This window comes from Aspergillus pseudotamarii (assembly GCF_009193445.1).
Source record: "Aspergillus pseudotamarii strain CBS 117625 unplaced genomic scaffold BDV38scaffold_94, whole genome shotgun sequence".
NCBI lineage: Eukaryota > Fungi > Ascomycota > Eurotiomycetes > Eurotiales > Aspergillaceae > Aspergillus > Aspergillus pseudotamarii.
The window spans coordinates 35,087-50,903 of record NW_022475108.1 but is presented as its reverse complement, the minus strand read 5'-3'; the positions used below and the strand labels follow the sequence as shown (position 1 = coordinate 50,903).

General features: G+C 48.6%; 6 protein-coding genes and 1 non-coding gene across 7 annotated transcripts; 5 read left to right on the top strand and 2 right to left on the bottom strand.

Moving 5' to 3' along the window:
- The first annotated feature begins 647 nt into the window (after positions 1 to 647).
- On the top strand, positions 648 to 2,665 carry BDV38DRAFT_226622 (MFS transporter). The gene is made up of 4 exons (XM_032052868.1): positions 648 to 1,028; positions 1,090 to 1,462; positions 1,522 to 1,605; positions 1,662 to 2,665. The coding sequence occupies exons 1-4, from the start codon at positions 763 to 765 to the stop codon at positions 2,487 to 2,489; spliced, it is 1,551 nt and encodes a 516-aa protein (XP_031908025.1). The 5' UTR covers positions 648 to 762; the 3' UTR covers positions 2,490 to 2,665.
- Positions 2,666 to 5,370: 2,705 nt separating this feature from the next.
- On the top strand, positions 5,371 to 5,442 carry BDV38DRAFT_t228. The gene has a single exon. It is a non-coding gene; the product is annotated as a tRNA-Arg (tRNA).
- Positions 5,443 to 6,200: 758 nt separating this feature from the next.
- On the top strand, positions 6,201 to 6,536 carry BDV38DRAFT_288192 (uncharacterized protein; the record flags this gene model as incomplete). Its single annotated transcript, XM_032061005.1, has 2 exons — positions 6,201 to 6,263; positions 6,387 to 6,536. The coding sequence occupies 2 exons, from the start codon at positions 6,201 to 6,203 to the stop codon at positions 6,534 to 6,536; spliced, it is 213 nt and encodes a 70-aa protein (XP_031908024.1).
- Positions 6,537 to 6,848: 312 nt separating this feature from the next.
- On the bottom strand, positions 6,849 to 9,131 carry BDV38DRAFT_275502 (CoA-binding protein; the record flags this gene model as incomplete). The annotated part of the gene is made up of 3 exons (XM_032058041.1): positions 6,849 to 7,971; positions 8,610 to 8,985; positions 9,047 to 9,131. 3 exons carry the CDS (start codon positions 9,129 to 9,131, stop codon positions 6,849 to 6,851), a joined length of 1,584 nt encoding a protein of 527 aa, XP_031908023.1.
- Positions 9,132 to 9,358: 227 nt separating this feature from the next.
- Positions 9,359 to 12,324, top strand: BDV38DRAFT_262637 (Rad4 family protein; the record flags this gene model as incomplete). Its single annotated transcript, XM_032056121.1, has 1 exon — positions 9,359 to 12,324. A coding segment is annotated over exon 1 (2,192 nt), but the record flags the coding sequence as incomplete, so codon positions are not given.
- An 86-nt stretch (positions 12,325 to 12,410) lies between these two features.
- On the bottom strand, positions 12,411 to 14,696 carry BDV38DRAFT_262635 (uncharacterized protein). Its single transcript, XM_032056120.1, has 3 exons — positions 14,412 to 14,696; positions 14,105 to 14,353; positions 12,411 to 14,049 (listed from the first exon to the last, which is right to left on the bottom strand). The coding sequence occupies exons 2-3, from the start codon at positions 14,339 to 14,341 to the stop codon at positions 12,508 to 12,510; spliced, it is 1,779 nt and encodes a 592-aa protein (XP_031908021.1). The 5' UTR covers positions 14,342 to 14,353; positions 14,412 to 14,696; the 3' UTR covers positions 12,411 to 12,507.
- BDV38DRAFT_262633 (HD domain-containing protein) lies at positions 14,697 to 15,817 on the top strand. The gene is made up of 2 exons (XM_032056119.1): positions 14,697 to 14,852; positions 14,914 to 15,817. Exons 1-2 carry the CDS (start codon positions 14,807 to 14,809, stop codon positions 15,543 to 15,545), a joined length of 678 nt encoding a protein of 225 aa, XP_031908020.1. The 5' UTR covers positions 14,697 to 14,806; the 3' UTR covers positions 15,546 to 15,817.

The window sequence follows — 15,817 nt, the reverse complement described above, 5'->3', positions numbered from 1 at the left end:
GGTACCGAAAAAATTTCTGATCTACGAACTGATCCATCGGGTAGGTTCCCTGGGTTTGGATTCCAATTCCAAACAGGGCTCATGTTCCCTGCCATTATGATATTCCAGTTACACCAAGCTCATCCATGGCTGGCTTCGATCCTTCCTCCTCCACTTAAGACACGTCAACATTCATTATGAGCAAGCCCCAAGTGGGTAATACTATAGAGCCACATGCCTGGGCAGCTAAGGAACAGTGGGATATTTCGAAAGGGATACCTGAGTACCCAGACGCCAGAATACATCATGTGGGGGTCATTATGTGTCCTAAGGATAACCTATGTAGATCATGTGTTGACAAGTCCAGCTAATTGGCATTGTCTGAGGCAGAGCTGGAATAGAGCCGATCCATGCAAGGGATTCTTGTGGAAACGCCACCCTTTTTGCTTGTTCCCTACCCGTGCTGTGCGCCTGATATTTTTAATTGTACGTACCCACCATGTATCATGGTCCAGGTGTTTCAAGCTGTACAGAGTATCAGAGTCCCGGTGGGCTAGACAGCAAGGGCCCAGCATACCAAGAATTGTCCGACTGTATCGACGCGCGTTCACTCCAAAATCAGGGTAACATCATGGTGGTCATCTCCGATGTAGTGACTCCAATATTGCATTTTATTGTATCCACTTTAGCTATTTAGAAGACCATGATAGCCCGCTTGTCATTGTCGATTCTATTCATTTCATCCTCAAGGGTCTTACTATTCCTATTATCTTCGTGATCGTCATGGCGACGCAGCCCTCCGGTGGTCCTGACAGCTCTGCCGAACCCAGCCCTGAATCTAGCCTGGAGTGTCTGGGGTCCTTTGTCGAAAAGGAAAACGCTCGTGTGAAGGTCGAGAGCCGCGACATTGAGGCCGGTGAACTCTCCCAAGATGAGCTTGACAATATTGTCCACTGGGATGGCCCCGATGACCCTCGGAATCCCATGAACTGGTCTGATGCTCGGAAGTGGCTAATTATTGGCCTGATATCATTGAGCAGCTTCAATACGTATGTTTGCCTCCTTCATTTATTGTTAAAGACCTATGGCGGGTATGCTAACAGCTATTAGGTCTCTAGTCTCCACCATTTTTGCTCCCGGTGTCCCGGAAGTTCTGAAGGAGTTCCATACTGATAACTCTTCACTTGCATCTCTCATGGTCTCTATCTACGTGATGGGATCCGCAGTGGGGCCTCTTGTACTAACACCAATTACGGAAATGAGTGGAAGATTACCAGTGACACATGGAGCGAATATTGTCTTCATGATCGCAGCAATAGTTTGCGCATCCAGTATCAATATCTCCATGCTCATTGTTTCTCGGCTAATCATGGGGATTGCCAGCTCAGTGCCGGTAACAGTTGGAGGAGGTTTTGTCGCTGATATGATGCCCATGGAAAGACGGGGAACTGCAATGACAATATGGACCGTGGGACCCTTGCTTGTACGTGTATCTGGTTATCTGGTCTGTCCTATGTCCGAAGTTACTAACTCTAATTATAGGGTTTTGTGATTGGTCCTATCTTCGGAGGCTACATGGTAGAGAATGTGGGATGGCGATGGACTGTGTGGCTTGAGGCAATACAGGTAAGCTCCTGTTTCTATACTTGTGCTCAAACAAAGCAAAACTGACACTGTGATAGGGAGGGTTCATTGTGATTGCATCACTGGTATTTCTCCGTGAGACATATGCGCCAACAATACTACGACGTGAAGCAATGAGGCTCCAAAAGGCCACCGGGCAGCAATATCATACCAAGTTCGACTCTGAAAGCACAGCTGGCCAGATGCTGTTGACATCTTTAACGCGACCAATCAAATTCCTCTTTTTGTCGCCTATTGTCCTGATAGTATCCCTCTACAGTGCCGTCACTTACAGCTATATGTACGTTCTTTTCACTACCTTCACCGACGTCTTCGAGAATGTCTACGGTTTCAGCCCGGGTCAGGCAGGCCTTGGATACCTAGGCCTTGGCATGGGTTTCTGCGTCGGACAGATCACAATTGGCTACTACTCCGATCGACATGTCAAAAAGCAGGAAAAGATCCACGGCAAGATGAAGCCAGAGCACCGGCTTCCACCTCTTGTCCTTGGATGTTTTCTGGTCCCGATCGGTCTATTCTGGTACGGCTGGTCCGCACAGTATAGGCTTCATTGGATTGTCCCCATTATCGGGACCTTCTTCATCGGTGCGGGAATCTTCTATGTACACCTCGTTACTCAGGTGTATCTTGTTGATTCATATACCCTCTACGCTGCCAGTGCTGTCTCCGCCGAGCTAGCCTTGCGGTGCGTTTTTGGAGCCACTATCCCATTAGCCGGGACACCCTTGTACGATACACTCGGTCTAGGCTGGGGAAACACCCTCCTTGGTTTTATTGCGCTTGCTTTTGCACCGACATCGTTCTTCTTACTGAAATATGGGGAGAGCATCCGGACTAACCCCAAATTCATGCCCAAGATGACATAATCTTTTTCTCTCCTTTGCCACAGGTGGCTTCTGGCCTTTTTGGTTGATCCTATGGGCATTTCTTGCATATAATTGGCGTTCGTCTTGATGTGATATGACATAGAGCATTTGGTTTCGAAATTAGACCAAGCTGTGTTTAGCGATAAGCTTGATCCTACTGTTTATTGTTATTTTCTATTTGTTATGGGCTACTTTCACGCAACATATGAGCGACTGAAGCGAGTCTCTTAAGATATTTTGCCTAGCTTTCTCCCAAGGATCATCCAGAGTGCATACTATCATTACATGACAAGTCTCTGACAAACTGTTTGAAACAATATTACCTCATCCACAGACAAGAGATACTTTTGTATGCTTGGTGGATCCAATAAAAATGCAGACCCCAATAGTTTACAAGAGTTTCTGGAATGTGTCCAATCTTCCCAATCCAACCACTACATATGTACGTACGTGTTAAGCCACTCACTTAAGAATATAGAACATCTACCACTAATAATTCGTCAATATATTCCCCTGATCATCATTGTTCTCACGGTACAAAGTAAGCTCATACTTCCCGATAAGTTAAGCTCTGATGACACGCTTGGCAAACCCGGTTATGACATGTAATATGTACGAAATAGTAAATCATTACGTGAGAGTGGCTAGGCTCTAGTTATACTCGGCAGTGGCTGGATACTAGGGGTGAGCCACGCCACCAGGTACCTATTGAAGGGAGGTATGGGTTTACTGTGGAGCAACGTGCAGACTTAATGAATATCATACTGGTCTTTCCAAACAGGGTCTGACTTATCGCCTTCCTTGTTTGTATGCGTGACAAATCTGTTTTTCAGGCATTCCGCGGGACATGTACATATGTATGTACTTTGTACATTTGATAGGATACTATCCCGGACACACTGTCATCCTGTTTCTTAGTACCGCCAAGAGTATATTTTTTGCATATAATGTATGTCTTGCACACTTTATGCAGTCCGCGTCATCTCATGGTTCAGAACGCAATAAATTCCTCGGGATCCCTTCCCGGTTACCTGCCCTGCGGCTAAGTTTACCTATTTTTGGAAGTCCTGTGGACAAAGGCTGAGGTTCCATTGGCTCTAAGTTGTTGATATTGATATTTTGTACAGTTTAGTAATGGTTGATTCTGGCGCTCTTTCCTCTCTGGTAAAACTAATCAAAGTATTTACTATTACAGGCCATGTTTTGAGCAGTTAGACGTTTTATGTGCGGCATATGTAGGTATGTTCTGATTTCAAAATAGAACATGAATCAAGGCCTAACAAGGATACAATTTTTATCACGATTCTAAGACCCCGTGTACGATGGATTTATTTCTATAGATATTCTCCTCCTTGGCCCCGGGGGTGGGGATCCCTAGAAGAAGGATTATCCGATCTAGCCTCTCATATAAAAGTTGAAACAGACTTATACACATTGACCTTCAACCAAAAGGTGTATGGAGCCCGGATGATCAAAATCATGAACTGTATCGTTGTAGACTAATATCATACCGTGTAGAATTTTCCTTAATAATAATACTATACCGGCTTTATTACTATGGTATACCGTATGGAAGTGGTGAGAATGTGGTAGGTTTGTTCGTTGACTTATATTCTGCCAATTTGATAAAGCTTGACGCCTTTCCTTCTCCATTTTATTCGATGGCATAGAAAGAGATACATTCAACCTTGAGGTTCAAGATCTATGAGCTAGGTACAGGCGGTGGCATTGTCACAGTGGCCCTGTTCCGTCCCACGGACATTCTTTTCGCACTCTGCCACAGTACAGAGTAAAAATACCATAGCTACATAAGTATACGGAGTAAGTATACACAGAACAGAACTACCGGGTAGCTTCTAGAGTGTCTCGCACTAGCACTAAGGTCGGTATAAGAGAAGGAGATGGATCGCTGCACGAGCCATGGCAAGCGAAGAGGCACGGACCGGTCTAAAATCGCAATTTATAAGCGCAATAATGACCAGGTCAATATGTCGATATTCTCTCGGATCAACTTCGGATCTACACTTTTGGCCAAGATAACTCACCACATACCCGATTCTAGCCTCTCTCATTTAAATTGTCACCGTTGATCAGTGACAGATTATTAAGGTAGATTATGCCAGCTTTATAAAAGTAGACTACTTAGTAGTTAAGTTTCCTAATTCTTCAATTTTTGTATTATTACTCAGATAGATTAAAGTAATAATATTATTCTCCACTAATTCAATTATTCACTAATTATTATTATATCTCGGGGTATTCCTTACACTATCTCGTCTATGTGGATGAGTCTGGGTGCGATGTGGTGGCATCTGTATTGTATAGCAAAGTTCAATCCAATCAAATATTATAATTTAGGAAGGTTGTGATCACGGACGGTCAGACCGTCCTTTAGATTTTGTCACTTTTGGAGTGCGGATGACTGTTGAAGCGGACTCATTATGGAGGGGTTTTACTATCACCGGCGACGCGCTAACTGCGCAGTACATCATTATCAAAGACAGATATTTCACCAGGAATGCATAGGAAAGAGGGTTAAGAGCCAGAGTTCTCCTTCGTCAATTTGAGGACTACTCATAATGGCCTCGGAAACCGCATCTATCACGGCCATTAACACAACCCCCTACCTCTTGATCTGAGGAGATTCGTCGTTGCCCCCAGTGTCATCTGGATTCAACTTTACCTATCCATCTTCACGTCCGATATAGCAGAGTCACTTTCCTCTATAATATATCCTCAATCCCGGCGAACTATCCTAAGTAACTAGCTTCTATTACAGAGGATACCTCCCGACGTTTATAGACTACACTGGGGGCAAAACCAACACACTAGATTTTATTACGCGCTATATGGCTATTAAGAGAGACATATCTCAACAATTGGCCGGCTGGCCCAATGGCAAGGCGCTTGACTACGAATCAAGAGATTGCAGGTTCGATCCCTGCGTCGGTCAGTTCTTTTTGGTTTTCTCTGGATCAGAGATCCATACCTTTTTTCTTCTTTAACACTTTTGGTTTGGTGATCCACAGTGAAAACTCGACCCTAATGCTGTGGATCTTCAGGCCAAGCTTTTTTGCCGACGTTGCCGGACGGCACTATGATTGGCCAACCATAGCTAAGTATGTCAACCACCTTTAAATATCACGAGGTGTTTTCATGAGGCACGAGACGAGGTAGAGAGGACGAATAATATAGAGGGTATCGTCTCTAGAATGTGTTACACTAGACTTTCTATCCTATTTATGTGAATCACTATAACCTACTGTTATGTGTCTACATATAGACCCCAAGTAATCAGTATATATATATAACAATCATCAACTTGAAATCACATCCTAAATCAATTCCAACCCTCCAAATGATAGAGTACCAAGATAAATAAAACTCCAAAGTAAGCAGGAAAAAAAGGTTCAGAAAAACGCCAACACGTCAACCCAAAAGACACCATACCGAAAATGAAGATCAACAAAGGGCGCGAGAGATGAACAAGGAATGAAGGGATGAGACAACCCTCGCTCCAAGTAATTATTATATGAACGGGAAACACCAAAAATGCCCCCAACTCTGGTCTTTCCAGTCCCGAAAACGCTTGCATTCCATCTCGGCTGATACCTCTGGATACGAAAACGTATGTCATTTCTCTGATATCCGCCGTCTGTCGAAGGAGTTACTAATAAGCCGTGTTAGTTTCTTTGATCAGACTCGTTCAAGATGAAGCTCTCCATTACGGTTCTTTCTCTATTTCTCGCGGCTTCAATGGCTATGCCGGCTCCTGTATGTTTCTTTCTTTTTTTTTTTCTTTCTTTCTCTCTTTCTTTCGACTTGGCTGGCTGGATCTTGGTTCTCAAACTTGGGGGTGTGGTTGAATGTTGAAGTGCTAATGGAGTATACACGCAGTCGAACCAGATCCGCGATGGAATTCAGTTTGACAGTGAGCATGGTTTACTGAGTGACATACCTGGTTTGCTAAAGACAGCAAAGGACAGTGTCCATATTGCTGATAGCAAGCCGGCCGCGCCGGAAGGTCCCACGACAGCGGGCAAATAGGGGAAGATGGGTTCTCATATTTAATTGTATCTCGTTCTTTTATAGATTGGTATAAGATGTACACCGTTGTTCAGACGTGGTCAACACAATGACTGTCATTCTTCATGCTTCGTAATTCATGGTTATGGCTAACATCACTATAATAAAAACATTGCATCGTATCGTAACAGGTCGAGTCTTCGTCGAATAAAGTTCCATAACAACATGCCATCAGTAGACGAGAGAGACCTTAATTCGGTCCTTGAAAATCAAACATTAAACGATTGTGTGGGGTATCCCTGGGTGAGAAAAATTAAAGTAGCAACACCGATCCTAATCCTCCATGAAGTCGTCCACCTCCACTCTGGTTCCCAATGCCTGCTTTCCTTCTTTGATCATGGCCTGCAGCTGTCGATTCAAACGGGCCAGGCTCGCGTCTTCCTCACGCTCCATACGACGCTTCTGGGCCATGTAACGCTGCGTCTCCACGGAGACCGGGGTTTCACGCGGCTTCGCCGGCGCCGCGAAGTGCGATTTGGTCGTTATCGATGCTGGTTGCGATACGAAAGTCCGCTTCACCGGCTGTCGTCGACGCAAATGGCCATGCGAGGACGTCCGGCGATGGACTCGTCTTCGGGCCGATGGACTCGCCTCATAGCCGAACTCATCACGGCCCACCACAACCCAGTTGTGATGCAGGTCGTCATCATGATGATCGTCGGAAAAGGGAGTCGGCTCAGCCCAACCATGAGTACCGGCAGATGCGGAGGACAGATCATGTTTTTCCGTCGTTGGCTGCCACGAGTGGTCATCAGGACCCAGCGATACCGACGGATCACCAGCCGTCATCGAATACCCGCGACCACCACCGGCGTAGAATCCGCGGAAGGCTCCCGACCAGCAAAAGTCCCAGACCTTTCCTACCACGTCCAAAACCGCGCGGCTCCAGCGCACAGGGGCGGTTTGCGGATAGTAGCTGTTGTCCTGAGTGACCTTCTCATCCTCCGGTCCTGACGGGGATGGTGCTACTACTGATGATGGATCCCGACGGCTGCGTTTGCGACGAGCCCCGGACGCATCGCTGAGTGATTCCACGCTAGAATCCAGAGGGAGCCTCAGCGGCGGGTCTCGATAGCGACTGGGTCGGTAGTCATGCTCGGCGGAGACGTCGTCTACTCCGGCGAGACGATCATCGGCGACAGTGAAGGAGGTGGGACTGGACGGAGAATCGAGCCATGAACGATGCCCGGACTCCACTCCCCGCGCTCTCTTGCGGCTGGGGATGGAGATGGAGCGAAAAAGGGCCGACGAGGCGGAGGGATTCGGCGGCAGGAAGAGCTGCGAGGGAGCACCAGCAAGATCAAGTTGGGGAGGGATGGGCGAGTCGAGAACGAAGGAACTGGTGGGCATCTCTTTCCCCTTGTCAAGTAACGTATTGCACTTTATTTTTATTTTCCTTCTTCTTTTTTACTTATATTTTCTCGAGGGTTAAATGTAGGAAAAGAATGGTTGAAGAGTATACAAGAGCAAGGTAAGCGTTGGGTGAGTGAAAAACGAGCAAAGAATTTAGTCCATGAATAAAGGAAGAAAATACGGGGGGCGGGATTAATTAGTTCGATTTTCCCATCCATTCACTTGTTCTCACCGCAGCAACAACCTTTTGCCATCCACTCATTAAGTCACTAATTCACTAATTAACTTTTTTTTTTTTTTTTTCAAGCCTCTTAATTCTACTACTAGTCTAACATGGCTTGGTTCATGTGCCATGGCCAATGGATTCTATCCATTCAGCAGGACATGTGAGCTCTTGCAATGACCCAAGCCTTATTGGTCCACCGCTACTTTCGAAGACGTTCTCTAGAACAATGAAAACGAATGCATCTTAGTTTCATATTGAGAGAGTCTTCCATGCGATGATATTCACTGGTGGCTGATTAGACCTCCGTGGTACTAGTGGAGCTGACAGAGACCTATACTATATACATGCTGTTTTGAAGGGCATCTAGATGCCAGGCCATTTGTCGGAGAGAGCACGGAGAGAGCACGGAGAGAGCACACCGCTTCTCTGGATAGATCACCTTTGAACGGTCTTACAGCTTTTGGCTTGTCCACTGCACTCCTGCAGCCTCCAATCCTTCTTCGCCATCCACCAAGACGCACCAGCCTTCACTTCCCGCTCCCCCATCGCCCGCGATCACAGCCGGAAAGTGCTTGCGCGCGAATTCCAGGACCGCATCATCAAATGTTCCGGGCTGCAACCACACAGCCGGAATCCCCACTGCATGAGCCTCCTGGAGCAATGGCAGAGTGACTGCTGGCGCGGTGACAACCGACAAGGATGTCTGCGAAGGCGCAGTCAAGGCGCGGGGTGATGCGACCGTATCGTAGGCATGAGAGGGCAGTTCAATCTTCGGTGCGCGGGGATTGAGAGGAGTGACAGGTAGGGAATGCTGGTGATACCATGCGAGGACTATTTCATAGTTATAGCGTTACTTAACGATCGATTAAAGTCGGGGGATTTATATTCCTACTCTTGTAACCAAACTTGTTACTGTCGTTGCTTGCGCCTGCGACGGCAAAGCGCGGGGAAGAGAAGAAACGCTTGACGGCCTCCATATTGGCTGTGACTGTAAAAAAGGTGATGAGAATGGTAAGAAAATAACTGAATAGACCGAAGAGAAGAAAACACAGATCACAGATGAGTACAAAGGAGAGAAGAGGATGACGAGAGTAAAAAGGTGGGGAAGTTGTTCCGGGGAATCAATCTAGATTTATTCAATTGATTGATTTGATCATTGGATCCTCGGCTGTCTAACTGACTTATCGTTATCACTGACAACTCCGCAACTTCTTGTGAAATTACATACAATCTTTCATCTTTCTCGTCCCCCACCAAACTCGCTCGTTTCGCCTCTCATATTGCACTCGCTTTACGAAATAATCCTACTTGAATTCTTCGTATGCCCCCCTTCGTCCCCCGTAAGCGACTTTCCTCCACGGATCCGCCCAGTGCCAAACGCCACAATGCGACAGCTACTCCCAGTGTCGACATCGCCGCCATCGATGACGAATCAGACTCCCCATTAAGCGACATTCCCAGTGAAGCTACTCTTCAGGACCAGGAAACCAAAGATGGGCCCAGTGACGAATCAGATTCAGACGATGATGAAGTGGATTGGGAAGATGCAATGGAATCGAAGGCAACCACCGCCACAGCGACCACTCCTTCGATGACACCTGCCCACGTCCAAGATCTGGAGCTGACTCTCGACAAAAACGAGGTTCATCTGTCCGATATTATCGACGGGAAGAAAGCTCCGTCCAAAATTGAACGCCAAATCCGGGTTCTGACCCACTGCCTACATGTCCAGTTTTTGCTCCACCACAACGCTCTCCGAAATGCTTGGGCAAACGATTCCCAGGTCCACGATATCCTACGTCGCAAGCTACCTGCTGCCCTTCATAAAGAGGTAAAAAAGTGGGAAGTGTCTTCTGGCCTAGAGCTTCCAGAAAAGCCCCCGGAAGAGACTACCAAGAAGAAGAAAGGGAAGCAGCGTCGCAAATCGGAGAGAGACTGGGGCGAGGCCTCATCGCGGATGGAACCTGGTCAGCCAGATATGAGCCGTGGAGATCCCATTATCACGTTACTCAAGGTCTTGGCCGCCTATTGGAAGAAACAATTCAAGATCACCGCCCCGGGACTACGAAAGCGTGGCTATCGGCCTATGTCCCACCTTGAGGCTGACATATCCGCCTTTAATAAGGAAGAACACGACCCTGAGAGATTTGGGGAGAAAGTCTCCGGCCTCGATGAGTTTCGACAGGCTGCAGAGCGTATGGAAGGGTCCCGCGACCTGGGTGCTCAGCTGTTTACTGCACTACTCCGCGCGCTCTCGATTGAAGCTCGGCTCGTCGCCAGTCTTCAGCCTTTAGGGTTTGGTTGGACCAAGGTGGAGACATACACGCAGAAAGCCAAGGTTGAGTCAGAAGCCCAAACTGAGAGTGGGGAAACCGAGGATGCCATGGACGTAGATACCGATGACAGCGACTTAGACCAGAAGCCCGCGGGCAGTAGAAATAATCCCAAGGGGTATGACAAGGATCTTCCAGTGCCGATTTATTGGACAGAAGTTGCGTCTCCAGTTACCCACCAGATCATTCCTGTCGACCCACTAGTGCTACCGAATGCTGTAGCGACAACACCAGAGCTCCAGGCCGCATTTGAGCCTCGAGGGGCTAAAGCTGAGAAAGCGAAGCAAGTGATTTGTTATGTGGTAGCATACTCGTCCGATAAGACGGCAAAAGATGTCACCACACGGTATCTCCGTCGGCGCACCTGGCCTGGCAAGACGAAGGGCTATCGAATGCCAGTAGAAAAGATCCCCGTGCCCGGCCGGAGAGGAAAGTTCCACGAGTACAACTGGTTTCGGGTCATCCTCCGAATCTACGAGCGTTCACCAAAAAGCCGGACAGCGGTCGACAACCTTGAGGATGCGAACGACCTGGTACCAAATCAACCTGAGAAAAAGGCTGCCAAGGAAGGCGACACGCTCCAAAGCCTCAAGGCCTCAACCGAGTTCGTCCTAGAACGCTTCCTCCGTCGCGAAGAAGCCCTAAAACCAGGTTCGAAGCACGTCCGCACCTTCGTGACCGGAAAAGGCACCAAAGCCAAGGAAGAGAAGATCTACCGACGAGCCGACGTCCTAAAATGCCTCTCCGCCGAGAGCTGGCACAAAGAAGGCAGACAGATCAAGAAAGGTGAAGCGCCACTAAAACGAGTACCCATCCGCGCCGTAACGCTCCTCCGCAAGCGCGAAGTCGACGAGCTCGAGCGTGAAACCGGCGAAAAGCCCAAACAGGGCCTCTACGCCAAATACCAAACAGAATACATCATTCCGCCACCCATCCGCAATGGCATCGTCCCCAAAAACGACTACGGCAACATCGACTGCTTCGTCCCAAGCATGGTGCCCCGTGGTGCCACACACATCCCCTGGCCCGGTACCGTGCGCATTTGCAAAAAACTCGGCATCGACTACGCCGAAGCCGTCACGGGCTTCGAATTCGGTTCCAAGATGGCCGTCCCCGTCATCGAAGGCGTCGTTATAGCAGCAGAAAACGAAGACCTAGTCAAGGACGCCTGGCGCGCTGACGCCGCAGAAAAGCGCGAAAAGGAGCGCCGCAAAGCCGAAGCGCGCATCCTTCAAACCTGGAGGAAATTCCTCTTCGGTCTGCGCATCGCCGAGCGTGTCCGCGAAGAATACGGCGAATCTTCCCGCGACGATGAGAGAGACGCATATAACCCGTTCACAAGCCGTAAATCAGGTCAACAGGCCCCTACACCGGACCCTCGCATCCGAGAACCATCAGAGGAGGGAGACCTAGTTGACCGCGGTGGAGGCTTCCTTCTTCCCGGTGAAGATGGCGGCGATGATGGTGATCTCATCGTCGAGAGACACCACCCTTCGCAACCTGAACGTGAACATGAGGCTGCTGCTGCTGCTGAACCGGATGATACAGGGGCCATGGAAAGGGAGATCCCTGATACCAGTTCCGTTCATGAACTTTCTTCTTCGCCGGAGGTACCGGATTCTGACGAGCAGCTTTCTGATTCGGAGCCTGAGTATGTACCTCCTACCACACGGAGGCGGACTCGGAATGCGGCGCGGAAGGGTTGATGCCCCCTTTCATCCCGTTTTCTTTGCACCGTATGTTTAGTATCTTGTATTCTTGGAATCATGCTTGTAACTATGTAATAACGGAGTTAGGGTATCATCAGCCATGGCCACGGATTTAGGGTAGGAGTTAAAAAATAAATTTGAGATACAGGAATTAATGATAATTTACTGGTATACTGTCTTGTATATATGTGTATAAGTATCTTTAAATTATTCCACTAAATAAAGCAGATAGACTATAGGGGTATACTGTCTATATGGCTATGCTGTATAAGATTCAAGAGAACTGTACAAGGTGATCAGCAACGGGGCAGTTACCTGCGCCGTTTTGACAGGGGTGAATCCAAGCCATAGGCCTCATTCATCTCCAATCTAGAATCCATGTCCATGCCGAGATCGAAATCTTCTACCGGACTTACGTGTACTGCTGGCGAAGAGATGGGGCTATGGGCGACTCGTGGCCGGGACTTGAAGACACTGGCGTAGTCTGCCTCTTCTTCGAACAGTTCATCGCGCGGTGTGGATGCTCTGCTAATTTCGGGGGTGTGCCTCTCGGGCAGTTCAAATTGATTCACGGGGAAGGAGGGCCTCCCGCGGCGAGGTCGAAGACTCTCTCTAGGCCGTGGGTTACTTGGCGGAGGAGGAACTAACGACATAGATTTCCGGGTCCGTTCAATCAGATTATATGTGTTGCGTTCCTTGCGCTGGGCGGGTTTGAACTCTAGATCAGACGAGAGTTGCAGCGAGGGTGAGCTGGATCGACCTATAGCATCATCCGCTTCAGATGTAACACTGCCCGAGGGTGGGCTCTTGGCGGTGGCATCTTGCTGAACCAATTCAGGGGATGACGTAATACTTGAGGACGGTGATTCATGCCCAGCCATACGACGGTCTGCATCAACTACGGGGGCATGTAATGGAGTGGCTCGTGAAGATGAGCGGTGCGTGCCTTCGATTCGCGCAAGTGCTTCCGTCATGGAGAAGAGGAGTGCGCGATCGTCTGCTTTAGGGGAAATGCGTTCCACTGGCTCTCGAACAGCCTTGGCGATGCTGGCGACAGTGAGTGCCTGGTGGTCTCGGAACGCCAAGGGAGGACTCTTTATTGAGTTCATCGATTCCGCCCGCTCGTGCCTCAGTATCGAACTGTGATATTGATGCCATCTCTGCAAGCGGGCACGTTGTCTCGTGATGCGTGTCTCCAAGTCGATCAAAAGATCCGGAGCAGAGTTTCTCTTAAGATCATCTACCGTAGACACCTTTGCTTTGGACCATGCTGTTGAGAAAGGCAGTTCTAGAAACGCATCGCTGCTACTTCGGGCACCTCCATATAGCAGAGTGCCGGCCCAATCCGCATTGCTCAGACAATTAGCCTTGACCTTCTGTGCCAATTCGTCAAAGTCAGCCTCGTCCGCAATCTGGGGACGTTCTTCCTGGGATTGAACTTCTAGTTGACTCTTTTTGTAATCCAACAGTTGCGAGAACCTTTCATGCGTATCCCGTACCCGGCTGCGACGCTCTCCCACCTCTCTCAAGGAGACGCGATGCGCGAGAATGAGGGGTAGCATGCGTTGATATTCTTGTTGAGTCAATCCTGAGGCCATTGACAACTTCATAGCGGGGATCACAAGTCCTTCATCCGCCGAGGCGGCCAGAGCTTTACGGAGAACTACGGTCGAAAACACCGCAAGAAGCTCGTCAAATTTCTCCCCTTTGCAGTCATCGAGCATTGACTTCCGCAAAATAATCTCTTTTCCTAAGTCTCCATTCTTCTTCAACTCGGACAACACACGAAACAGGGCGGCGCGCAAATTGACTGACTGCAATGGCTCCAGTGGAGGAAAGAAAGGCCGGAGTTTCTAGCGTATTATGTCAGTCGGAATGCCACACACGCGAGGTTAAAAGCACACATACATCCCGAGCGGTTTCCGGGTCCCAGAGTGCCACTAATTGGTAGAGTGCCCATTCGATGACTTTGACACGCTGGCGCTGGTTCTGCGATGAGGATGATAAAGAGCGAACTGTAATGCCCGGCCAGTCGTCACGGAAGTCTAGCTGCAGCAGCTGGAGGTTCCGGACAAAGACAGCCACGGGTGGTTGCGGCGTCCAATCCGGCCTTTTCGACCGAGAGGGAGGTCGCGGCGACTGCATATTTACGAGATACTGAAGCGGTCAGCAACGTCTCCTGGAGACAAAGAACTGGAGAAAGGGGGGTGTATACCAGCGATCCTCAGTCCGCACAGGCGGTAGTGCCATAGACAATGACGTTTAAAAGAACCGGATCATAGATGCTAGAACTGATCTGGAATAGCAGTGGGTGGGGAGATCGCGAGAAGATTAAATGAAAGTAAGTGGTTTGCGGGGACGACAGATTGAGTGCCAATCATGTGCTTGTTTATATTGTTTATCAAGTTGGTTATCAGTCGCCCTCACCGCCTTCTTCTTTTTCTCTTTCCCCCCGCAGAATCTCCCCCTCAGTTTTTTTGGCCTTCGTTCTTTCCCCTCTCTCTCAGTCAGTCTTTCGTTCAAGCATATAAGGCCCTTCTCTCCTCCGTTTTTATACATCGAGTTTAATCTTTGCATTTCTTTCTTTACACCGTTTCAAACATCATCATAATGGGCTCTGAAACACCGTCTAATGCCCTCTGGACCACGCAGTCCGGTAAGAGGAATTCTGCAATGATGCCCAGAGACCGTAAACAAAAGCTAACAGATCGAACCAGTGCTGGCCACCCTTCCTCACCCCCCTGAGGAGAACTCCGCTTCTCCGATTCCGTTCTTCCACCTTCTTGAGCGCCTGAAGACCACCAAGAGGGAAGGCTGGCGCCGCTTCGGTATCACCGCAGGCGAATCGATCTCGGACCATATGTACCGTATGTCGGTGATGACGATGCTCGCCCCGCCTTCGCTCGCCCCACGGCTCAACCTGCCTCATTGCATGAAGATGGCTCTCATTCACGACATGGCGGAATCGTTGGTTGGCGACATCACCCCAGTGGACAACGTTGACAAGAAAGAGAAGGCACGCCGCGAGGCCGACGTGATGAATTATATCACCAAGAACCTGCTGGGAGGTGTTCCCGGTGGAATGTTGACCGGAGATGAGGTCATGAAGGTGTTCCAGGAGTATGAGGATAACGAGACATTGGAAGCCAAGTACGTCCACGATATCGACAAGATGGAGCTTCTCCTGCAGATGGTCGAATACGAACGTACCCACGATCTCGATCTGTCTGAGTTCTGCCATGTTGCGAACCGTGTCCAGCTACCGGAGATCAAGGAATGGGCGGCGACGGTACTCCAGGAGCGGGAAGCTTTCTGGAAGAAGAAGGCTGCCAATGGAGTTCAGGCATAAGAGTGTGAATCATTGATGGGAGTAATATACTTTCGGTTGATATTCCTTTCGGGTTATGTTTAATGGTGTCGATGCCTCACGAGTTATCTATCTTTTTTCTCGGTTTTATTATTATTATTATTATTTTTATCATCATGCATACCACTAGACAGTTGAAGGCGTTTGGATGGGCCCATGATTAGATTATATACCATCGACGATCGATGAGTCTTGTCACATACACATTGAAAGTACGCAAAGTGTAACTTAAGCTCAATCACAAACCAACATAG